Raw genomic sequence first — 24,707 nt, 5'->3', positions numbered from 1 at the left:
TCTGCCAGTTAACGTTTGTCAAAGGACTCCAATGCTTTGCTCTGGAAAAAAAGGGGGGAACAACAAGGAAGGGGGATGAGGTTTGGAGGGGACAGAGGGAGGCTTCCGCTGGCGAGCCAGAGCCAGGCCGCAATAGGAGCGCTGTTTTCTGAAAACGCCCCTCCATGTCCAGTCTCAGCCACCAAAAGGTCATGGTTTTTTGGTTCGATGTTTTTCCCCAGCATCCAGATGTTTTCCACGGTTTGCCATGGTCTGAAATGTCCTTTTCCATCACATACCTTCCCCCTCCCCAGAATGCCCAAAACATTCTCACTTTACTTCAGCTCGCTAAGGGCCAGGTTCTGGGCAAGGGACTCGACAGGGTAAAGATTAAAAAACCCACACTTCGTCCTCAATGGGCTTACATTCTCCTGGGGAACACACGGGAATGTTTGGGCGAGTGGGGAGGGCTGCCGGCTTCTGGCGAGAGGAAGGAGAACCACCCGTAATAGAGCTTCAAACCGGGCTTGGAGCCGGGACCCCTTTTGCTGCTGCTAACGCCTCAGTCTCCCCAATCTTTAAAGGAGAGAATCAAGCTAAAAACTAACTTAGAAATTTACAAAGTGCTCTCCAAATTTCCCGTTTGGTCCCCACTACGATCCTCGGTGGTGGACGCGCTCATGTTCATTTTACAAATGAGGACACCGAGCCTGACACCACGCAGGTATTATCTGGACTGGATTTGAACTCTACTGTTCCAACTCCAGACCCAGGACCCCATCCAGCTCCCTCAGAGGGATCCCCGGCAGGTGCCTACATTCACAGACTTTGCACCTTGGGAGGAGACTCCAGGGGGCAGAGCCCCCACCTCCTCAGGATCTCTTGATTGCATTATGGGAGGTGGGGACCCCCGGGCCCACCTGCTGCTGCCCCCCACATCCATGTGCTCACAAATGCTCACTGAGCACCTGTTCTTTCCCAGGCCCCGAATGTACAAAGACAACGAGCGATGGAGACCTCGCTCTCCCTGCTGAGTGGAAGAGGGAGTTTTGCTCCCTCAGAGCTGTCCGCCCTTCCAGGCCTGATGTCACAGGAGGAGTTTGGCCTGCTGGCCGAACACGGGTCCCTCCGGGTCACCCCCACACGCCCCCGACCCGTGTCCCGGGAAGAGAGCGGGCGTCCTGGGGTGAGATGGGGGAGGGTGGAGAAGAGGAGGCCGTTTGCTCACCCCCAGCTCTGCTGTGGCTCCCTTCTTGCCTGGGGGTCTTCAGGACACATGGGGGGGGCTTCCTTAAAGCCCACTTGGGTCCCTGACGTGAGCATGGAGAGAGGCTCGGCCCCCAGGATGAGGTCGCTGCCGCTGAGGGTGCACAGGACCTCGGACGGCACTGACAGGGGAGGCCTTCCCAGGGGCCTTTCTTCCAGACCTGCCCCTTCAGACAGGGGGAGGCGGAGGACATGGGGGCACTTCAGCCCGCAGTCGGGACAAAAAATGGCACCGGCCAAGGAGTCGGGGTCTCCCAGAGCTGTTCTGCGGTTTCACTAAGTCACATCTAAAACATCCAAAGAGGGGCCACAGCTCCACGAAGGGTCCGTTCAGGGTGACTTGGGGAGACCTGGGCCCCGGGGGAAGGCGGCTTCCCAGGGACCCAGGCCAGGGGTTCTGGGCAGGGCCGCCCTTCCAGAGGGGGAGCCGGAGGAGGGAAGGATAGGGGCTGGTTGCCTCCCATTGAGCCTCCCAGCAGTGGGCTGAGGGAGCGCCCGGAGCCAAGCTCGCTCTGAGACGGCCTCAAAGTGCTGGCGGCCACAGCGCGCCTGGATCTGGGTTCGGGTCTCGCCTCAGAGCGGTCCCTGCGAGCTTCACACCCCCCCCACACCCCCCCCCTCGGGTGCTCGGCGCACAACTAGGGGCGTGGATGAAATGGCTTCCAACTCCCTTCCATGTCCGTCAGTGAACTCGCTCCCGGTGACACCTGCTCTGCAGCCGCTCAACCTTAAAGGGCCCAGAGAGGGGGAGACACTTCCCTGAGGCGCGCGGCCCCACAGAAACGCCCCCTGCCGGTGCCTCTCGGTATTCCACGTGGCCTGGAACAGCCTGCAGAGGCGCGGAGCCCGGGGGAGGCCGAGGAAGAGGAGGCTGGGGGGCCCCCGGGGGAGGCCGCGAGTCTCCAGAGAAGCTTTCTCTGAATCTGTCCTCGCGGATTCGAGCTTTCCCGGCAGAGCTCTCATCCAGACAATGCGCGCCTGAGGCAGCTGCCCGCGGCCGCTCCCTGGGAGCCTTTGGGCCCTAGCCACGATTTTGCCCCCTGCCCCCAGAAGTCGAGCGCCCCCAAGCCGCCATGCACGGCAACGGAGGCGGAAGCCATCAGGCTTCATTCAGGCCAGCAGGCGAGAATTGGTGCCCTCAGACCTCCAGCTGCTTTTAGAAAAGCGCGGCTTAAATTTTTGCCCTAAAAAAATCCCAGCGCCCTAGCGGCCGTTGCCCAGCCCTAGTTCATGCCTGACAGGGCCCCCTTATCTCTTTGCACATGCACAGAAGCGGACACGGACGCACACACACACATGCGGATACACAGACACGGACACACACTCACATACCTCAGTCTCCTGCGGTCACCAAGTCTCAGTCCTAGCACCCGACCCCTCCCCCTGCCTCCATCACTCCCAGAATGCCGGGCGCCTTCCACCCCCACACCCCCGGGTCCCCCGGCCCAGGCCCAGGACGGGGGGAGGGGAAAGAGGAGGGGGGCTCCGCCCAGGGAAGTCCAAGCTCCCACGGCCTCCACCCCAGCCCGGCTCCCCTTCCCCCTTACAAGCCCGCGGCTCTGAGCCAGTGGCCCCGGGACACTTCTCCCTGGGGCGGGCTAATGGGGGTCTGGTGATCGAACTCGTGGGGGAGCGTCAGGCCGCCATGTCTGCGCAGCGGGACCAGCCCCCGGCTAGACTGAAGGCCCTGTCCGCTTCCTTCCCCCACAGGGGGCGCCCTTCAGGCCAAAAGCCCAGAGCTTTGGGCTCCAGTCCCGGCCTGCCTCGGGCTGACTCGGAGATCCTGGCGAAGTCACAGTCTCAGGGACGCGCCAACTGGGGGGGGGGGGGACAGGCGATCTGGCACATGCCTGGGGGTAGCGCTCCCCGGCACCCTGAGGGCGCCCCCACTGCACAGGGGAGAGCCTGGGGCCCCAGGCCGGGGCTGCTGCTGACCGCTATGAGGTCTGGGGCTAATAAACAGCGCCCCCTCCCCCACCGTGGACCTCAGACAAGATGGCCCGCGGAGGCCTCTGGGAGCCCCGAGCAGGGCTGGCTGGAAGGAGCCTCCCAGCGGAGGCAGAAAGGCCACATTGGGCCTCCAGAAGCTCCAGCCTCTTCTCCCTCGGCCTTCCTCACTCAGAGGGAGGACGCCAGCCCCTTGGGCCGGCCTGGCCCCTCCATGAGAGCCAGATGGCAGCGGGCACGTGGACAGGCTGGGAGAAGGGAGAGGCAGACGGCGCCTCCCTCCAGGCAATCCAGGTCTGCCTCCCCCTCCTCTAGTTTCTTATCTAGAAAGTTCTTTCCAAGGCCTGGTTTCAAAATGCCCGGTTTCCCATGCCTTAAAAAGGTGCCTTTTTTTTTTTTAAGTATCTTTACATAAGTTTTTCTGTTAATGGTACAAAACACAAATAGAGAACTAGCCATTTATAGCTCCCTCAATTTTTATTAATGTCTCTTTATTTCCACGAGGCAATTGGGGTTAAGTGACTTGCCCAGGGTCACACAGCCAGGAAGTGGTAAGTGTCTGAGGTTGGATTTGAACTCCGGTCCTCCTGACTCCAGGGCGGGTGCTCCAACCACTGCCTGCCCCCTAGTGTCTCATTTTTGTGTGACTTTGAAACGCTACAGCCAGGCCCAAGAGCAGCAGTGGAAGGAGGGCTGGTCTTGGATCCAGAAAGGCCCGGGGGGTTCAAGCCAGTCCGTCCCAGGGGATGCCCGTCCATGTGGTGGAGGGAATTTTCTCACCGGGAGTTCCCTTTGCCAGTGAAATCCCAGCTCTGTGCCAGCCCTGCGGAAGGTGCTGAGCTTGCAGAGACAACAAATGTCACAGTCCCGCCCTCAAGGAGCTTCTGCTCTACGGGAAATGGCGCCTCTCAGACCCGGAATGAACCGGACACAGATGTGATACCGGAGCTGGGGGGAGGGGGAGAGGGGCACTCACGGGTCCGCCTCAGAGCCAGCCCCGTGTCAGCGTTACAGACCTCCGGCCTGAGGCCCAGCCCGGTAACGCAGGCCCCCTCGGTGCCCCACAGAGCAGCCTCTCTGCACCATCACTCCTTCCTCCCCGCCAAGATCGGGAGGAAAAACAAAGCCGCAGCTCAGAACAAGCATCCCACGAAACGAAAACCCCCGGCCTTCTCCCACCCCCCACCAGGGGAGGGATGCCATGGTCACGTGGACATGTATAGTGTACTCATAATCTCGCGGGGGTGGAGGCAGCGAGAGGAGACCCACTCAGGAAGCATTTATTAAGCGCCCACTATATGCCAGGCGCTGTGCTAAGCACCGGACGTACAAAAGGGGGTAAAACATGGTCCCTGCCCTCAAGGAGCTGCCAATTTAACTGCGGCTGGGGGACAAAGAAGTTATAGACAGATAAGAAGGGAGGCCCTGGACTGGGAAAGGTGAGATCTTGGTTGGATTTGAAGTAAGGCAGAGATGGAGGGGATTGTCACTTCTCCGGCTTATTTTACAGATGAGGAAAACAGGTCATACAGCCAGAAACGGCTGAGGTTGAATTTGAACTCAGAACCCTGATTCCAAGTCCATGTTGTCTCCACTATGGCGCCATCTAGCGGCCGTATAGGGATTTGACCGGAAGGAGACAAAATCTCAAGTGACTCCTGGGTGGGGAATGGGGCATAAAGGGGAAAGTTGGGACCAGGCAGATCTGACTAAAGAGCCAGCCGGGGGGGTCCGGGGAGAAAAGCAGCCACAACTCACCAGAATTTGGGGGGGGGTCAGTCACAGAAGGAAAGGAACCCGTCAGAACAAGGGTAACAGAGGGTCACGTTTGTGCCCAGGCTCATGGCAGAGAAGACTCCGGTTTGGGATGGATGCGCATCCTGGGAAGTTCCTCAGGGGAGCCTCTTCCCTGCCCGCCCCCACCCCTAGGGGGCGCTCTCTGGGAGTCGCTCCTCCCCTCGCTGCCAGCTCTGCCCTCTGGGAGCAAGCAGACAAGGGAGGCTGGAGGGGAGCACAGTCCTGAGTGCAGAATGGGCGCGAGAGCGCCGCCTAGGGGCCTGCACTGGAAGGCGGCCGGGAGGAGGACGGGTTGGGGTCGGGAGCCGGAAGGCTTTGGCTCAGGGGCGGCCGGGGCCCAGGGACGATGCAGGGAGGCTCCGGAGGGGAGAAATAAGGGACAGACCCCGGTAAGTGGGTTTGGGGCAGGCTGCGTCTGCGCCCGGATGTCACCGGGGCCCAGAGACACGGCGCGGCGGCCATCCTCTCCTCCGGCTCACTTTACAGGGTGCAGACTAACAGGGCGGAGCCCCTTTCCCAGGGTCACCCGGCTAGGGGTGTAGGGGTGAGGAAGGCTCTCCTCGTCATCCTCTGCCCAGCGTCACGTGGCACTGGAAGGCTCGCGAAGACCTCACAGCTCCGCAGGCAGGCGCTGTCAATTTTACAGTGGGGAAACTGAGGCAGAAGTGAGGGGGCTTCCGGGATCACACAGCGGGGAGGGCCCGACACTGGTGGTCTTGGTTCCAAGGTCAGGGCCCCAGCCTAGGCGCCAGCGGGTCATTGGGCTAGTCTGGCAGGAGATGCTGGAGTCCGGCCTAGGAAGCTCTAGAACTGAGAGGAGGGTATTTAGGAAGCAGGGGAGGGAGGAGAGAGGAAGAAGGGAGGAGGGAGGGAGGAGGGAGGAGGGAAGGAGGAGGGAGGAGGGAAGGAAGGAAGAAGGATTTATGTCCCCACCACGTGCCAGGCGGAATGCTCGGGCTTGATAAACATCTCCTTGATCCCCACAATGTCCCTGAGACAAAGGTGACAAAGCTGGTAGGGTCAGAGGTCAGTGACTGCCGGGGCCCCACAGCCAGTCTAGCACAGACTTGGGCCCCCACCTCCCTGACCGAAGGCCCGGAGCGCTGACCACTGAGCAGCCCGGCTGTCCTGGCACTGGCTGGACGAGCGCTCGGAAAGCGCCGGCTGCTCCCTGGCGGGCCGGGGCACAGGGCGGGGTAACAGGGCAGTCTGATGGGGGAGTTAGGTGGGGGATGAAGTGAGTTCAGTTTTGAAAATGTCTGATCAAAAAATGTCTTCAGGACGGGAACAAGGCCGACCCCTTCACGTGCACAAAGGGGGGACCCGGCTTAACCCTTGGCTCCATGTCCCTGGTCAGAGATGCTGGGATTCTTCCTTGGCTCCAGTTCGGAATCGGTGACCTCTGGGGTCAGAGGTCAGCAGCACAGGTTACCCCCGGAGAACACGGTTGGATCAGGCTTATTTTTTTATTTTTATTTTTTTAAGCAAATGTACAGTCTCCACATTCTGTTTTCATATCACTCTGTGATCAAATCCTGTGTGGTCAGTGTCAGCTCAGCCTTTGGTGGACAACAGGGACCACGTGGGGGAGGGGCTGCAATCTTCATACTTTGTCAAGAGCACACAGACAAGGTGTCCCCAAGCCCCCTGCCCTTTTCCTCTGCACTCTCTCTCTGTCTCTGTCTCTGTGTCTCTGCCCCCCCTCCCCACACAAATATTCACCGGGGCAGGGATCCGCGCTCACATCACCTCAGGGAAGGAGGTTTCTCCGGACCAGGGAGACCCCCGGGAAATTGGGCACTGCTGGCTGCTGCAGTGTCGGCGCAGGCCCAGGTCTGTCCCCCCCACAATGAGTTCCCCCAGGTGGCCCCGAGGTCCCTCCCGGTTCTGATCTACTTCTCCCCAGACGGGCTTCAGCTGGGCCTTCTGGGCTCCTTAATTTCTGGAAAGGTGGCCTGGCTCAGGGAGGGGGATGCTGGATTTTGGAGTCAGTGGTAAATCCTGGGTTCAAATTCCGCCTCATACACTAACTGGCTGCGTGACTTTCGGCAGGCCACACGTCTGCCTCAGTTTCTGTAAAACAATCCCACTTCTCACAGCAGCTACATTTTTCCCTTTGGCAAACTCTAGTTCCCTGAAGCCCCAGTGCATGGCCTGGAATCCTCACTGAGAAAACTCAGGTTACAGTTTTATTACCTCTTATCGGCCCTTCCTGGCCCACGGACATTGACCTCCCCCTGGACCCTCCATCTCCTGACTCCGGGCATTGCCTCTGGTAGACCCGTGCTGGGAACTCCCTCCCTGCCCATCTCCGCCCCCCCACAAGTCCCAGCTAAAATCCCACCTTTTGCAGGAGGGTTTCCCCTTTCAATTGGCCACCCTTCCTGGAGGTTACCTGCCCTTTCTCCCTTTCCAGGGACTTCCCTTTGCTGCTGACCCTGCCTCCCCTTGGCTCCTCCTTCTACAGCCAATCTGTTTAATTTTGTTTATCTTTTGTGATGTTCAAGCTGCTCTTTCCAAGGTTATGGGTGAGTCCTCAAGTGCTACACCCAGGGGTCCTTGCCCGGCCGTCAACCTCCCTGACCTCTGAGCAGCTTTGGGACACCACTGCCCAACGTCTCCCCCCCAACGGGCTTCCATGACATCAGTCTCCCTGGTCTCTTGGCTCTCGTTGCCCCTTCCCATTGCCTTTGATGATCCATCTTGTGCCAGTAGGAAAAGGCATTTGCCAAAGCTGCCCCCAGGACTCGCATCCCACAAGTTCTCCCGGGTCCAATTATCTCTCTGGTCGGGCGGCCCCAAATCCACACCTGTCCTGGGCACATCCAATTTTTGGTTTGGAAAGTGAGAATCAGAGCATTTAACTCAACCTCGTCACCTTACACATGAGCAAGTGAGCCCCCAAAAGCCACTTATTTAAGATCACACACAGTGACAGAGCTGGGACTGGGATTCGAATCCAGGCCCCACAGCAGCCACCTTTTCTATTAGACCGTGGTCCTCAGACAATCCATTGCCTAGATATTGAGTGGAAATCAATACGTGCTAGGGTCCTGTTTTTTTCTCTCATAGTTTTTCCCTTTGTTCTGATTTTGTCTCCCGACATGATTCATGAAGAAAAAGCTAACACATGTATAACCAGAAGAAAATAAAACATTTTTTAGACAGTCTGTCACTAGGCCTGCCCACCAACCTCCACACTCAATGAAAATCTCACAGTAGCTCACGCTGCGTTTGGATCGATTCTTGCTCAATTCTCATGGCTGAGAAAACACTGGCCTAAAGCAGGGCAGGTGAAGCACACTAAAGGCCTGCTTACCTCTTTTCAGGGAGCACATCTTACCTACCTCAGGGAGGACAGAAACTCCTGCCCCCCCCCCCCAATAAGAAATAAATCAGCACTCCTCCCTGTCTCTCGTGCTGTTGGACCCCATCTCAAACCCACGCCCGTGTCTGCCAAACCAAGTGTCTGGACTCCATTTAAAATGCTAATAAAATAGATATATTTATTTAATCTTCCACTAGGAAAACGAGATCAATACTGGCAAGCGCAGCATGCAGAGGACAGGGGCAGCTTCTCCATAAGGTCCTGCTTGTCCTGTCCCCACGAGCCTGCCCCTTCCAGGACGGCCCCCCACCACTGGCGCCCCGCCGGCCTCCCCTCAGCATCCCCTCCAGGCTCCTGGCCACGCTTGTCTCCAGCCCCCTTTTCTCTATCCCCCACTCCCACCCCCCAAGGTTCCGAGCGGGAGCCCAGTTAGAGCTCCTCCGGACAGGGCGGGTCGTCGCACAGTTCCAGCTGGACGCTAGACGCGAACCAGCGCTTGGGGCAGCCCAGGCTGTAGTGCAGCGTGGTGCGGTAAGTGTTTCTGGGGTGCTTGGGGAAGATGATGGTGGTGCTCTGGAAGCGCAGGGCCCTCTGGCGAGGCTCGAAGGTCAGCTGCGTCTTGTAGCTGCGCCACGTGCAGCTGGGGCTGGCGATGATGGTCTCGCTGTACGAGGTGACGGTGGGCACGGGGATGTAGAAGATGTCGTCCCGGTAGTGCTTTTCAGAGTCGTATTTTATCTCGGAGTTGCAGCTGAGGAGGACAGAACAGGAGGATGGAAAAAAAGGAGGACAGTGCGTGAGATCGGCAAAGAACAGCGTCCCTGCCCGCAGAGCGAGCCCAGGTCGGGAGGCAGCTACAAGCAGACAGAGCCTGGCAGGGTCCCAGAGACGCTCCGAACTGAGGCCTTCTCGGCAGCCTTACTCCACCACACCATCCCTTCAAAGGAAAGGCTTTTGGGTTTTATGTGTTTGTGGAGTCCAAGAAGCATTTAGTAAGCACTTACTGTGTACCTGGCCTTCACAAAGGGTCTGTTGGGTTGGATTGGGGCTGGAAAAGGGTTTTTTGTTCAGGTATTGTTATCCCGGATAGCCTCCAAGGTGCTGAGCCTGTCATTGAGATCTGGGTCCACCACTCACCAGGTGCCATGGAACACCACCAGAGCCCGAGCTCTACTGGCCAAAAATCATCCCCACCAGTGCCCCTCCTCCTGCCTTTAGCCTGTCCGGGCCCAGAGGATTTAAGGACCTCCTCCCATTTCCAGCAGGCCCTCGTGATGGGCTATGAAGTGTCTAATGGATCAACACGGTTATCTGGGCCTCCATCAGGAGCTTCCAAGCACCCAAGCGGTTGTCCATGGATGAGGAAAGGGGGAGCAGAGACATTTCTAGGAGAGAGCCGACATTAAAAGTTTGCCAGGGAAATCCCCTTTCTCTGAGAGGTAATGTCAGAGGCTATCCCGGGTTTGTTTTATATTTTGGAAGGAAGATTAAAAAAAAGGTCTGGAGGGAGACAGCAGGAAGGATACAAAAAGCCTCAGGATGGGAAGGCAAGAATTGGGTGGGGTCTGCTTTAGCAGAGGGAATAACCACAAGGATGAAATCTTAGCCACATTAAAGCATAAAAGGAAAAAACCTTGTTCCCCTCCTAGGTAAGCATAACCTCCATGATTATTTCAGCCATGGACTTTTATTCTTAGTCCCTCCCTCTTTTTTTCTTTCCTTCCTTACCTGGTTTTACTCTATCCCTTACTTTAAAATCTTCCCCCTAGCCACTGTTATGAAAGATAACTACCTTTTATTATCTTTTTTTTTCTCTCTCTGTCTCTCTCTCTCTGTCTCTCTGTCTGCCTCTGTCTGTCTCTGTCTCTGTCTCTGTCTGTCTCTGTCTCTGTCTCTGTCTCTCTCTCTCTCTCTCTCTCTCTCTGTCTCTGTCTGTCTGTCTCTGCCTCTGTCTGTCTCTGTCTCTGTCTCTGTCTGTCTCTGTCTCTCTCTCTCTCTCTCTCTATCTCTGTCTCTGTCTCTCTGTCTGTCTCTGTCTCTGTCTCTGTCTTTGTCTCTCTCTGTCTCTCTGTCTCTCTGTCTCTCTGTCTCTCTCTGTCTCTCTGTCTCTCTCTCTCTCTCTCTCTCTCTCTGTCTCTCTGTCTCTCTGTCTGCCTCTGTCTGTCTCTCTCTCTGTCTCTCTCTCTGTCTCTTTCTCTCTCTCTCTCTCTCTCTCTCTCTCTCTCTCTCTCTCTCTCTCTCTCTCTCTCTCTGTCTCTCTGTCTGCCTTTGTCTGTCTCTGTCTCTGTCTCTCTGTCTCTGTCTCTCTCTCTGTCTCTTTCTCTCTCTCTCTGTCTCTGTCTCTGTCTCTCTCTCTCTGTCTCTCTCTCTGTCTCTTTCTCTCTCTCTGTCTCTGTCTCTGTCTCTGTCTCTCTCTGTCTCTGTCTCCCTCCCTCTTTCCCTCCTTCCGTCCCTCCCACCCTCTCTATTCTCTATTCCCATTGGGAACCTTTTGTGGTCTACAGTAGAAGATACTGGTCTAAGTCCCCATTCTGCCAAAGCTGCCGTGCTGGACAATCACCTGATACTCCTCAATACTCTCCTCTCCCTTGGCTTTGTTGTCTGCACTTGAGAGCTCCTCTTCACCCCCATGTTAAGTGAGAACATGTTACAAAGAAGTTTGCTAATACTAGTTATTCCTCAAAATCAGCAGCACTGGAGTGGCGCTTTGTGGCCGTAGTGCTATGATGAAGTGAGCTCCTGTTTAAATAATTTCTTCATGTATTATTGTGTGATACAGTTGAAAAGAAGAGAGTAATTAGTTCATTTCTAACTTCTGAGGAATGATACCTGCATTAGCAGAAATGGTGTATAGAGGTCAGTGAATAAATACTAAGAGAAGGGCAACAAGGGGGCGCTAGAGGGGATAGAGCACTGATCCTGGAGTCAGGAGGACCTGAGGTCAAATATGACTTCAGACACTTGATACTTAGTAGCTGTGTGGCCCTGGCCAAGTCACTTAACTTTGCCTCACCAAAAAAATAGATAAATAATAAGAGGAAAGAGATACTAGTCTACATCTACTTTACTTAACAATTTTACCCAGAGTGGATTTTGCCCTCTTTCTCCCTCCCCTTTTTCTTTTTGTAAAAATTTATTTTATTTTCAATTCATGGAACAAAACAAGCATTTTCATAATATAGTACAATAAAAAGATGTTTGCACATGAAACTGCAAATCTACATTTATAACTTGCTATTCCCTCTAAATATAATTTCTTTTTTCCCCTTTTTTTTTCTCCTCTACCCTAGGGGTGGCTGTTAGACATAAATACACATATATGTAAAATTACTATATGCATGTTTCTCTTTATCAGTACCAGAGTAAGACTGTACTGAACGGTGACTCAGTAGATGCTTTCCTACTATACATAATTTAATCAATCATTCAATTAACTGAATTCACAAAGAAACAGGACTTGAATTGCACATTGGTATTCAAGAAATGTCACGCGGGGTGAGTTCTGGGTTTGAATCTCAGCATCGCCATCACCCGGGGAACCAACGACAAACAGTATCTTTATTCTAAGGGTTTTTCCTCCTTTTTCTGCAGAATGAGATGAGCAATTCTAAATCTAGGATTCTGGAACCTCCAGAACCTGTCTTTTTCTTTTGATATTCAGTACTGACACTCTAGTTGAAGCCCTCATCACCTTTTGCCTAGACTAGTAGAATATTCTTCTAATTGGGCTCCCTTTCTGCAGTTTCTCCTCAAATCCATTCTTCTCAGAACTACCGGAGTCACTTTCCTAAGAAATAGTTCTGATCACTCAGAGCCCATCCATGGCTCCCCATTGCCCATTGGAAAAACAAAACAAAACAAAACACTAACTTGTTAGCTTGGCCTTCAGTGTCTTTTACAACTTTGCTCCAGTTTACCCTTCTAGCAAGATTCCACAATATACCACTTTACACCAAACAGAAAACTCCACTTCTTTCTCCCGTTCTGCCTTTCTGCATATGGCATCCATGTCTGAAATGTCTTTTTCCACTCCCCCAGTATCTTTGCCTGTTGATATTCTTCCTGTCCTTCAAAGCTCCACGCTCCTCCCATCCCTGTACAATCTCCTCAATGTCCTATCACATTACATTTCTCCTCTGCATCTTTAATATGAGTTTAATATTATATTTATATCTATATATATTTCATATTTATACATATTTACATTATAGTTATATTATACTTATAGTTATTTCTCTATATTATTTATATATAATATTTATATTCTAGTTATAATATATGGTTATATATTATAGTTACTATTTCTCTATACATTTCTTTATATTATTTATACATCATATTTTGTATTCTAGTTACTTCTGCACCTCCCCATCTCTAGCTCCAGGGACTAAGGATTCTTTTTATTTAATCTCTGCATCCCTGGTATATAGCATAATATGGTGTCACTAGAATATCTTCCTTTCTCTCTTTTCTCCATCCTAATTCAGGCAAACTGCAAACCTACATTTTCCTAACTCCAAGCCCAGGCCAAATTATTTTTGTTCCGATTATGACAATTGTTTTCTAATTGGTTTTTCTGCCATGAATCGCGCCCTTCTCCTATACATCTTTCACATTGCTGTCATTTTCCTAAAGCACAAATCTGCCCAAATCATGGCCTACCGCTCAGTAACTTTCAGCAGCAAACTAGTACCCATAAAATCAAATATAAATTCATTTGATGTTTAAATACCTTTATAAGCTGACTCCAGCCTATTCTTCTAAGCTTATTATATTTTACTCCCCTAATACCTATTACTTATTTTTAAATTTTATATGGACATATTGTCTCCTCTGATAGAATATCATTTCTTTGAGGGAAGGGTCTATTTGCATGTCCAGGATCCAGTCTAAGGCTGGTATACAACTGGCATTTAATAGATGCTCACTGATTATTTCTGTCATATCCCATCCCCCTCACAAGCCTCTCCCCAGGGCCCAAGGCACAAGCCACTGCCACACATACCGAATTTCCTGCACAGGCTCAGGATTTACTTCAATGCTTTCCCCAAAAAACACTGGGTGCAATCTGGGTCTCATCTCCAGCACGGAAGAATCCTGGAGGAGGTGAGGAGCCTGCAGTGGGGAAAAGAGCAAATTCACAGTTAGTTACGCGGCAGACCCCAGCACCACTTCCAGAGGAGCAGGAAACTCTAGATGAGGCAGGAGCTCAGGAGTCAGAGGGAGGACTGTTTTAGCAAAAACAAACCACCCCTGGCACACAGTAGGTGCTATATAGTAGGTGCACAGTGCTGGGTAATAATAAAATTTTTATATAGCACCTACTGTGTGCCAGGGGTTGTGCTAAGTGCTGGATAATAAAAATAGATAACATTTTTAATGTTTACTTGTTTGTTTTTGCTAAGATCTAGTACCTCTATTTAAATTTTTACATTTTTCACCCAAATTTATTTTATTTAAAAAAAAAAACAGAATAAGCAAAAAGAAAACCAGAAAAGAAATACAAAACAAAATGAAACAAAACAAAAGAGAACATTATCAGATGCCCAAAAGAATATCAGGAAGGGTTCAAAATATATAATAAATATCAATTTAAGAATATATACATATTATATTAGTAGAAGAAATTATATTCCTGAGGTCTGTTTTCTTTATTTCCTTGTAAACCGTTCTTTATTTTGTTTACTTTATTTTATATACATTTTATATGTGTTACAGTATAACCTGGATACAATATATGTGTGTAAATCCAATTTTCTTGTTGCATGTATAAGTATGCTGGATAGAAAGACAGTAGTGCTAACAGTTTACATTCACTTCCCAGTGTTCCTTCTCTGGGTATAGCTGTTTCTGTCCATCATTGATCCGCTGGAAGTGAGTTGGATCTTCTTTATGTTGAAGATTTCCACTTCCATCAGAATATATCCTCATACAGTATTGTTGTTGCAGTGTACAGTGATCTTCTGGTTCTGCTCATTTCACTCAGCATCAGTTGATGTAAGTCTCTCCAAGTCTCTCTGTATTCCTCCTGCTGGTCATTTCTTACAGAACAATAATATTCCATAACCTTCATATACCATAATTTATTCAACCATTCTCCGATTGATGGACATCCATTCATTTTCCAGTTTCTAGCCACTACGAAAAGAGCTGCCACAAACATTTTGGCACATACAGGTCCCTTTCCGCTCCTCAGTATTTCCTTGGGATATAAGCCCAGTAGTAGTATGGCTGGGTCAAAGGGTATGCACATTTTGATAACTTTTTGGGCATAATTCCAAATTGCTCTCCAGAATGGCCGGATTCTTTCACAACTCCACCAACAATGCATCAGTGTCCCAGTTTTCCCACATCCCCTCCAATATTCATCATTATTAGTTTCTGTCATCTTAGCCAATCTGACAGGTGTGTAGTGGTATCTCAGAGTTGTCTTAATTTGCATTTCTATGATCAATAGTGATTTGGAACACTCTTTCATGTGAGTGGAAATAGTTTCAATTTAATTATCTGAAAATTGTCTGTTCATATCCTTTGACCATTGATCAATTGGAGAATGGCTTGGTTTCTTATAAATTAGAGTCTGTTCTCTATATATTTTGGAAATGAGACCTTTATCAGAACCTTTAACTGTAAAAAATATTTTCCCAATTTGTTACTTCCCTTCTAATCTTGTTTTAATTAGTTTTGTTTGTACAAAAGCTTTTTAATTTGATGTAATCAAAATCTCCTATTTTGTGATCAATAATGATCTCTAGTTCTCCTTTTGTCACAAATTCCTTCCTCCTCCACAGGTCTGAGAGGTAAACCATCCCATGTTCCTCCAATTTATGATTTCATTCTTTATGCCTAAATCATGGACCCATTTTGATCTTATCTTGGTATATGGTGTTAAGTGTGGATCCATATCTAATTTCTGCCATACTAATTTCCACTTTTCCAAACAGTTTTTTCCAAATAATGAATTTTTATCCCAAATGTTGGTATCTGAATTTACCCTATTGTTGATGTAAATCTTAAAGTATACATTTCCCATGTTAAAAACAAACAAACAAAAAAACCAAAGAAACAATTGTCCATATTTAAACAGCTTGTCCATGTTGAGTTCCTTAAAATTGTTGTTTGATATTGGTTCATAAATTTTAATTTTAACTAAATTTTAATTAAATTTAAATTTTCTATTAAGTTAGAATTTAGATGATAGCAAGTCTTGAAAATCTGCAAGGTCATTGAATATCCATTTCTTCTCATTCAAAATTATAAATAGTTTTGCTAAATATGATATTTTTGGCCACAGGCCTACTTCTTTTGCTTGTCTGTAGATATTTTTCTCAGACCTGCAGTTTTTTATTGTAGCTACTGCTAAGTCTTGCTCAATTCTAACTGTAGCTCCAGCATATTTGAATTGCTTTTTTCTTGTTTCTTGCAAAATTTTCTCTTTAATCTGGGAATTTCAAAATTTGGCAATAATATTCCCTCATGTTTTCCACAGAGGATCTCTTTGAGATGATGATTGGTGGATTTTTTCTATTTCTACTTTCCCCTCATGTTCTATCACATCAGGACAATTTTCTAGGATTATTTCCTGCATTATTGTGTCAAGGTTCTCTTTCTGGTCACAACTTTCTGCCAGTCCAATTGTTCTTCTATTTTTTCTTCTTGATCTGTTCTCCAGATCTGTCATTTTTCTTATGAGATGTTTCACATTCTGTCCTATTTTCTCATTCTTTATAATGTTTTGTTATTTATTGTCTCTCGTAGCTTCACTGGCTTCCCCTTGCCAGATTCTAATTTTGTTTTATTTTCATCTTTGAGACTCTGTACCTCCTTTTCCTTTTTTAAATTTTATTTATAATTTTTTGACATTATATATGCATGAGTAATTTTTTTTATAATATTATCCTTTGTATTCATTTTTCCAAATTATCCTCTCCCTCCCTCTACTCCCTCCCCTTGATGACAGGCAATTCCATATATTTTTCATATGTTACAATATAACCTAGATACAATATATGTGTATAGATACCATTTTCTTGTTGCACATTAAGTATTAGTTTCCGAAGGTATACGTAACTTGGGTAGATAGACAGTAGTTCTAACAGTTTACATTCACTTCCCAGTGTTCCTTCTCTGGGTGTAGTTGTTTCTGTCCATCATTGATCAACTGGAAGTGAGTTTGTACCTCCTTTTCTAATTGGTTAATTTTTTTCTTGTTTTTCTTGGAGGTTTTAATTTTTTTCTTTAGTTTTTCCTCAGTGTCTCTGATTTGATTTTTGAATTCATTTTAGAGTTCTTCTACACATTCTCTCTGCACAGGGAGTCATTTCATGTTACTCTTTGGGGTAGAAGCTTTGTTTACTCAAGTGTCCTCCTCTGAAGATGAATCCCGGTCTTCCCTGTTCCAATAATATGTTTCAATCATGGGTTATTTCTTCGGTTCATTTTTTAAAAATAAGAGGTATTAGTGTAAGCACCTCTAATCGCCAAGTGAGGTGCCTCTGGCTTCCCTTTAGCTCTCCCCTCTGACCAGGAGCTCCCCCTTCTGCAAGTGCCCACAGCCATCAGTGCCCCGTCCCACTGCTCCTGCACATACCACGTGCTGGTTCCTTCTGGCCCAGGGCCGTCTCTCAGCAGCACAGCTGGGCCCATGTTCCCTCTGTCTTCCCAGACTCAAACTCCCACTGGAAAAACAGTTTGTGAGGTGAGTCTCCATGGTTTCTGCTGAGGCTCCAGACACACCTGGCTAGCCCCAGGGGTCCCCACTTGATGTTTCTGAGGAGCTAGTGGAGGTGTTTGCACTTCAGACAGGTGGGGTCTTTCTTCAGATCTTGTCTGATTGCATCAGGAGGACCCCTGTTCTGCCCCAAGTCTTTTTGGTTTTTCTTCAGGCATAAATTTGTTCTATTTGTGGGGGAAATCAGGAGAGCTCAAAATTTACCATCCACTGTGCTATCTTCCCAAAATCCTCTCTATAATACTTTTTTTTTTTTTTTTTTTTTTTTTTTTTTTTGCTGAGGCAATCAGGGTTAAGTGACTTGCCCAGGGTCACACAACTAGGAAGTGTTAAGTTTTGAGACAAGATTTCAACTCAGATCCTCCTGACTTCAGGGCTGGTGCTCTATCCACTGTACCCCCATAGCTGCTGCTCCGCTATACATTTTTATATTGCACTTACTATGTGCTAAGTGCTGGATGTCACCAGAAAAGCTCTCGCTGGCCTGAGTTCCTGCTGCAGGGAAGCCAGGCCATGGCACTTCTGAACTCAAAGTCCATTAACCAGCTGGCCTGGGGGGCCCTTCATGATCTCAGCCTTGGACCTGCCCACAAAGATGAACCAGCCTCTTCGCCTGAAGCGTGGAACAGACTGAGCTCCCAGCTGTTTATCTCACTCCGTATTAGAGTTCTAGACCCAGTTCTAGACCCAGAGGCTATCCAGTTCAATCACTTTTTTATAGATGAGGAAACTGAGGGTCCAGAATCAGAATTAGAACTCAGTCCCTGTAGCTCCATTTTTTTTATTCTTTCCTGCCTTAAGGTGCAAGAAGTCTCTGGGCTATAACTTTGGCAAGTAAGCGATCTGGCCGACCCCAGAACTCTTTCCCTAGAATTTGTTTGTCCTTAAGGGAGGCCAGGGGATCAATCCAACCCAACAAATTATGAAGTCCTACTGTGTGCTGAGTGCCATGGCTACGGAGCCAAGAGCAAAATCTGATACCTGACCTCAAAGGCCTTAAAGTCTGCTAGAGCGATACAGGATAATCCTAGACAGCATTTAATAAGTGCTTACTGTGTACTGGTCACTGGGCCAGACCGATACAGGATAACTTGAGGTGGGAGTTAGGAAGTCGGTCAACAAACATTTACTATGTTTCAGGAAGACCTACTGTGTGCTAGGCAAAGGGGGATCAGGAAAGTAGAAATGGAGCATTCAGAGCTGACAAGGGCCACACTAGAACATGCCGACCACTATCAAAGTCCTCCAAGGAAGACCCGCCGTCTCTAGGTGGTCTGTTCTCCTTCTTACTTAGAAGGTACCACCCCAGCTGTGTGCAGACCTTTGAAGGGAACTGGGGGAAGGGAATGAAAGATGGAGGTGAGGAGGAAATCAGCTTGGATGGAAGAATCTCTCTACGTGGTCCAGAAATGAGTCCCTCCACCCAGGTCCAGCCTCCGCCCTCAGACTTCCCCCCATTTTTCAGGGCCAGGAAGGGGAAGGCCTGAGGCAGAACCCCCTCAGCCCCAGCCCATCATTACCCAGGAAAACTGCTCACCCTTTTGCCCCCCCCCCCCCGCCCTGCCCCCTGTCAGATGGACAGAAGGGAATAAAAATGCTCTCTCTGGCCCAGACCGTCCCTTTGGGAATAAAGGCTTCCCTAGTGTGAGGGCTGGATTTTCATCCTTGTGGACAAATGGCTCCACGTCCCCCAGCCCCCCATGACTCAGTGGATTTCTGGAGTGGCTGGAGCCCACGGCTCCCTCCCTGGTGGCCAAGCTGGCGCCGAGCATCTCGGAATGGGGCTGGACTCCCACGCCCCTCAGGGCTGACCTGCAACCCTGAGAATGAGTGCCAGCGCAAACTGGAAAAGTCGATCTTTGAGGAGAGATTGCGGGAAAAGCCCTGGAAAATAATTCCCCGCGGCTGAGCTACAGTCATTCTGGGGATGCTCAGATTGTATTATGTCATATTTATTATGTTATATTATATTAATTATTTCATATTATATATTAATTATATATAAATATACATATATTTATATAGAGATACATTATACAGACACATATATATGCACATTATAATCACCATTCACTGTGGGTCTGGGTAGCATCCCTAAGGCATGGATTCCCATCTCATTCCTGCCGGAGGGGCGGCTTCAGGGGAAAGGAGGATGGATTGGGGTCATATGACCTGAGTTCCAGGGTGGCCCCAGACTTGGGCAGACCTCTTAGCTTCATCGTGCCTCAGTTTCTTCATCTGTAAAATGAAGTCGGTGACGGCCACGGTCTGTGTGGGTCTGGGTCTGTGATCGTGGGCTTCCTTCAAATCCTAGCTAAAATCCCCCCTTCCACAAGAAGCCTTTTCCAGCCCCCTTAAGGCCGGCCTGACCCCTCCATTCATTACTTCCACAAAGCCTGTTTCTTGTTTTAGTATAGAGCTGTTTGTCCCAGACCATAAGTTCCCGGGGGCAGGGCCTCCCCCCCTTCATACCCTCAGCACAGTGTCTGGCACATAGTAGGTGCTTGATAAGTGCTTACTTCTTCCTTTCCTTCCCCAAAGCCACAGGTACCCCCCCTCCCTTTCTCCCCTACAACAATAATCCAGTCTGTAAGCAGTCACATTTCCTTAACCCCGACACACACCATGCCATCTCACCCCACCACCAGAGGCACAGAGAGGCCCGGGACCGTGCGAGGGTTCTTGGCCATATCTGCACCCGGGCCGCCAAACTGAGCACCCGGCCCCGCCCGCTGAGCCACACTGCCCCGTAACAGCCCGAGGAGGCGCACAGAACCCGGGTGACATGAGTCAGAGCTTCGGCCGCTCTGGAAAACACCCATTTCCGATACTTTTGAGGCAGTGGGGTACCAAGGAAAAGAACTGGAGCTACAAGATGCGAGTTCGAATCTTCTCTGCAGGTAATAGGCCTCTCAGGAAGGCCTCGGGTGGGGGAGGGACTGTGGGCCTTCCTGCTCTACATAGGGTTCATTTTCTCCCTAAAAAAGAGGCTCTTCAGAGCTGGAGACTGAGAGGACAGCTCAGTGGGGAGTTATAAGCCCCCCTTTCTCCAGTTCTTCCTGAGGACCCTCCTCCTCGTCCCCCTGAAGTCTCACTCACTGATGGGTGACACCGGATACTCCCCGATTTCAGGGAGGAGGGAGATGGCCGAGTTCTCTCTGTTCTGCTTCCCCTTTGTCTGTGTCCCAGACTCCTAACACCCCTGCTTGGCGTGTATAGGAAGGAAGTGCTTAATAAAGGCTCGTCCATGGAGTAGAACGAGGGGGTCCAGCACTCTCTCTGACATTCACTAGCTTCGGGACCCCCGGATTAGCGAGGGTAAGTCAGCCATGGGGCTGGGGAACGGCTTCTCTCCCTCCAGGTGCCCTGCCAGTCTCCCCAAATAAAGAGGAGGCTCTGTGTGGGGCTGAGCCATCGATATCGATGACGACCTTCAGCCTGGCACTGCAAGCGCTCCAGAGTCTGGCTCCCGCTAACCTTCCCATCCTCAGCCACGGCCGGTCAGTGTGCCCGGGGACAGCGCACCTGCTGCCCAAGAGGTGGGCCCGTGCCCCGTGCAGGGCTCCCTGCCCCCCCTTCCCTTCCCGCCCAGCTATTCTCTCCTGAATTCACTTTGTGTCTCTGGGATTGGGGGCCTGCCGTCCTCCCCAGGGAAAGTCGGCTTCTTGAGCACGGGCGTCACTGCTATTGGGGCCCAGAGCGGCGCCCGCACCTGGGGCACGCTCGGTGAATTAACCAGAGCACCCAAACCCAGGCGCTTTCTCGGGTTCCATTGCCATGAATTATCGGCGTGACTCTGGGCAAGTCAGTTCTCTCTGGGCTACAGTCTCGTCATCCGAAAAATGGGCTGCTTGGGCAAAGCCTTCCCAGAGCAAACGTCGGAGGAGTCTGTTTTATTTGGTCAAAGCCCCAGAGGACCGTTAGTGGTGCTCCCCTCAAACAGCCAGCCCTCTCCCAGAGGCAGCCCGCAGGGGGCCGCCACCCTGCCCTCTCCCGGCCCCTGGAGCCACTGAAAGTGGGGGGGTCAACAGCAGCTTATCCCCCAATATCCCCAAATGTCAGAGCTAGGAAGTACCTAGAAGCACCCAGGACACCTTTCCCTAAATGAGAATTAATTCTACCCCCTGCCCAAAGACCCCCATGAGAGGAAGCCCCTCCCATGCTTCCACCTTGGAACAGCTCCCCTCCCCCCCGGCACCTAAGTTTGTGCTGTCCCCTGGGCCAAGCAGAACAAGGGAAGCCTCCCGGACGCTCAGACCTTCAGAAGGGAGCTATCCCACCCCCAAGCCTTCCTTTGTCCAGGATGACCATGGGCCAAAGTGCCCGTTCTGTGCCCCGCAAGGCCACTAGGTGGCGCGGCGGACAGAGCGCAGAGCCTGGATTCTGGAAAACTATTCCTGAGTTCAAATCTGACTCAGACACTTGCCAACTGTGTGACCCTGGGAAAGTCACTTTACCCCGTTTGACTGGAGAAGGAAATGGCGAATTACTCCAGTATCCTCGCCAAGAAAATCCCAAATGGGGTCACAAGAGTTAGGCGTGACTGAAATGACTGAACAGAATATCATAATAGTAAAAATAGTGCTACAAATCTGACAACTCATTATTAACGATGTTTATTCACATATCATCATAATTAATAGCACATATTATTTATTTAGAATTATTTTAAATTAATTATAATTATTAACTGCTTATATTTATAAGTATATATTATTTATCACTTATTATCACCAATATTATATATTGTTCATTTATAGCTATTATAAATGACTCTTATTAACTAATTGTTTATATTTATAATTAATTATGTTATTTATCATCACCAACATTATATATTTATATATAATTATTGTAAATAAATTATAATCAGTAATTAATCACTTACATTTATAATTAACCTATTATTTATTATTATTTATCATTAATATTACATATTTATATATAGTTATTCTAAATTAATTATACTTATTTATTAACTCATTGTTTCTATTTATAATTAATTATGTGTTATTTGTTGTAGATTTATGATTTTTTTTATATATTATTTTACATCATTGTATCTAATTATTTAAATTAGTAATTATTAATTACATCATTAGCTAGGTTATGTGTTAGGTTACTCGTATGGCACTTTAAGCTTTTGCAACGCCCTGCCCACACATCATCTGTAATCTCAGGAGGAGATGCTAGAAGTTAATGGATGGAAGAAAATTCGGACAAAGGTCAGGGTGGGCAGACGGCTCCGGAAGTCACCGAGCACTTGAACTCATGCTAAGGGAAGACGGGCAGGCTGCGGACCTCTCCCTGGCCCCCCTTCCGGCAGGACATATGGCAACCATGACTTCCCGGGGGACGCCCGGGGAGACTCCAGCCCCAGGTTCTAAGTTCCTGGTTATTTGAACGTCAAAATGGCCCTACCAGCCCCGGGCTCCCGCCAGCTCAGACGCCGGGCAAGGAAAGCGGCTGTCACAGCCAAGGGAGTGCACAGTTTGGCACCAAAAATGCAACTTTCCAGCCACGGTGGAACGGCCACTTTGGAGACTCCGGGCCACATTTCTGCTAAATCCGTGGGCTTAGTGAAGCATGTACCGGGGGGTGCGGGCAAGGGAGGGGGTTGGCCGGGCAGCTTCAGAGATCCAGGCAAGAGCCGGCCCCAGAGGCCTAGCAGTTTAGGATTCAGAATTGGCCCTAAAAGGCTCCTCGTGTTACCAATTAAGAAGCAGAGGCTCACAGAGGTTTTCTGATGTGTCTAAGGTCATACAGCCGGCCCGAAGAGTCCGGGGGATCTCAGCCTGTTCTGTATCCTGGACGCTTCGGGCCATCCAGTGCCGCCTTCACCCTCACTCAGAATCATGATTTTAAATGCCGAAAATAAAATGTACAGAATTACAAAGGAGACCAACTACATCCAAATCCAGGAATCAAAAAATCAAAATCGCCAAGTTCCTGCAGCAGCTAGGTGGTCAGTGGATAAAGCACTGGCTCTGGAGACAGGAGGCTCTGAGTTCAAATCCAGCCTCAGACACTAGCGGGGTGACCCTGGGCAAGTCACTTCACCCTGTGTGCCTCAGTTTCCTCATCTGTCAAATGAGCTGGAGAAGGAAATGGCCAACCATTTCAGTATCTCTGACAAGACAACATCAAATCCGGCCTCAGACACTTACTAGCTGGGTGAGCCTGGACAAGTCACATAACCATGCTTGCCTCAGTTTCCTTATCTGTCAAATGAGCCAGAGAGGGAAAAGGCAAACTACCCCAGTATCTCTGCCACGGAAACCCCAAAAGGAGTCACAAGGAATCAGATGTGACTGACCGAGTAAATAATAACGTGACCATTTCTGCTGCTGCCCCACCCCTGTGGCCGCGGAAAGCCGAGAAGAGCAGCTCGATCTCTTTGGAAATAATGTTACTGCCCCTAAATCGGAGAGAGAATAACTCACGAGCCAGGTGACTCAGGGGGCAAAATAGTTATAGATCCAGAGTCAGAGAGACCCAAATTCAAATCCTGACTCAGGCACTGACGAGGTGTCTATGATCCTGGGCAAGTCGCTTCATCTCTGCTGCCTCAGTTTCCTCATCTGTAAAACAATCATACCTACTTGCCAGGGTTTTAAGAAAACTCAAATGAGATAATATCTGTAAAGAGCTTTGTAAGCCTCAAGGAGCTAATTAATATTGCGTAGCGCAGTCTCTGATTTTGTTTGACCTTCCATGGCCTCGTTTGGGTTTTGTTGGCAAAGATACTGGAGTGGTTGGCCAGGCCCTTCTCCAGCTCATTTGACAGATGAAGAAACTGAGGCAGGCAGGGTTAACACAGCTGGGAAGTGCCCGGGGCTGCATGTGGATTCGGAAGATGAGTCTCTCTCTAACTCCAGGCCTGGCACTCTACCCGTCTGCCCCAATGTAAGTTCTATTATTATTGCATGATTATTACACTAGAATAATCATGTAATAATAACAACATAGTATTGCTATATCAAAATTGTTTAATTATTAATATATTAATTGTATAATTCATAGAATAAAATATAAAATATGATCATTCCAGGCAATAATTACAACATACGATGATTATTATATAACATGATTAGCTTAACTGTCGCTGTCATTAATGATTAATAATAATCCAGGTCCGATGCCCGGAGCAAATCAGACTGGTCGGTTTATCCCGAGGCTCACGCCCAGAATGAACCAGACCCAGGCGACGAGGCAGAAAGAGACAGGGACCCTGCAGGGGAAAGGCCTGAGATTGAATCTCTCCCCTGCTACTTTTTCCTTGGGTGACCTTGAGGCTTCCCTGGACCTCCATTTCCTGACATGCCTTGAGGGTGCCTCCTGAGATCCTCCCCCATAACACAGGCGTAATTACTGGAAGGGCCAAAGCCTCCTAGAACTACAGCCAACCCCCCCTCACACATCAGAGAAGGAAACTGAGGTCCAGAGTGGGTCACTGTCAGGCTCAGGGGATCCGATGAGAATCTGGCCTGAAGAAGGGGCGGCTCCATCTGCTCCCAGCAGCCCGGCCAGCGCTCCTGAGCTGTCCGTAAAGACTTGCACGTTTATCCCATTTCCTTCTCCTGAAGTCAGGCAGTCTGGCCGAGGCGGGCCCCATGGACCCAGCCCCCAGACCAGGAGGCAGGACCTCACCCCCTCGGG

General features: G+C 49.6%; 1 protein-coding gene across 3 annotated transcripts in view; it reads right to left on the bottom strand.

Moving 5' to 3' along the window:
* Positions 1 to 8,468: 8,468 nt before the first annotated feature.
* The window catches only part of RFLNA (refilin A), a 30,352-nt gene continuing 14,113 nt past the window's right edge, over positions 8,469 to 24,707 (bottom strand). For all 3 annotated transcript variants that reach the window (XM_074299330.1, XM_074299338.1, XM_074299322.1), the window contains exons 3-4: positions 13,323 to 13,432; positions 8,469 to 9,068 (exon numbers count right to left, since the gene is read on the bottom strand). In XM_074299330.1, the coding sequence (XP_074155431.1) occupies positions 8,747 to 9,068; positions 13,323 to 13,432 (432 nt within the window). In that variant the 3' untranslated portion in view covers positions 8,469 to 8,746. The remainder of the gene's footprint in view (positions 9,069 to 13,322; positions 13,433 to 24,707) is intronic.

This window comes from Sminthopsis crassicaudata, chromosome 1 (genome assembly GCF_048593235.1).
Source record: "Sminthopsis crassicaudata isolate SCR6 chromosome 1, ASM4859323v1, whole genome shotgun sequence".
Taxonomy (NCBI): Eukaryota; Metazoa; Chordata; class Mammalia; order Dasyuromorphia; family Dasyuridae; genus Sminthopsis; species Sminthopsis crassicaudata.
The sequence above is the reverse complement of the archived record's forward strand: the minus strand, read 5'-3'. Positions and strand labels throughout refer to the sequence as shown.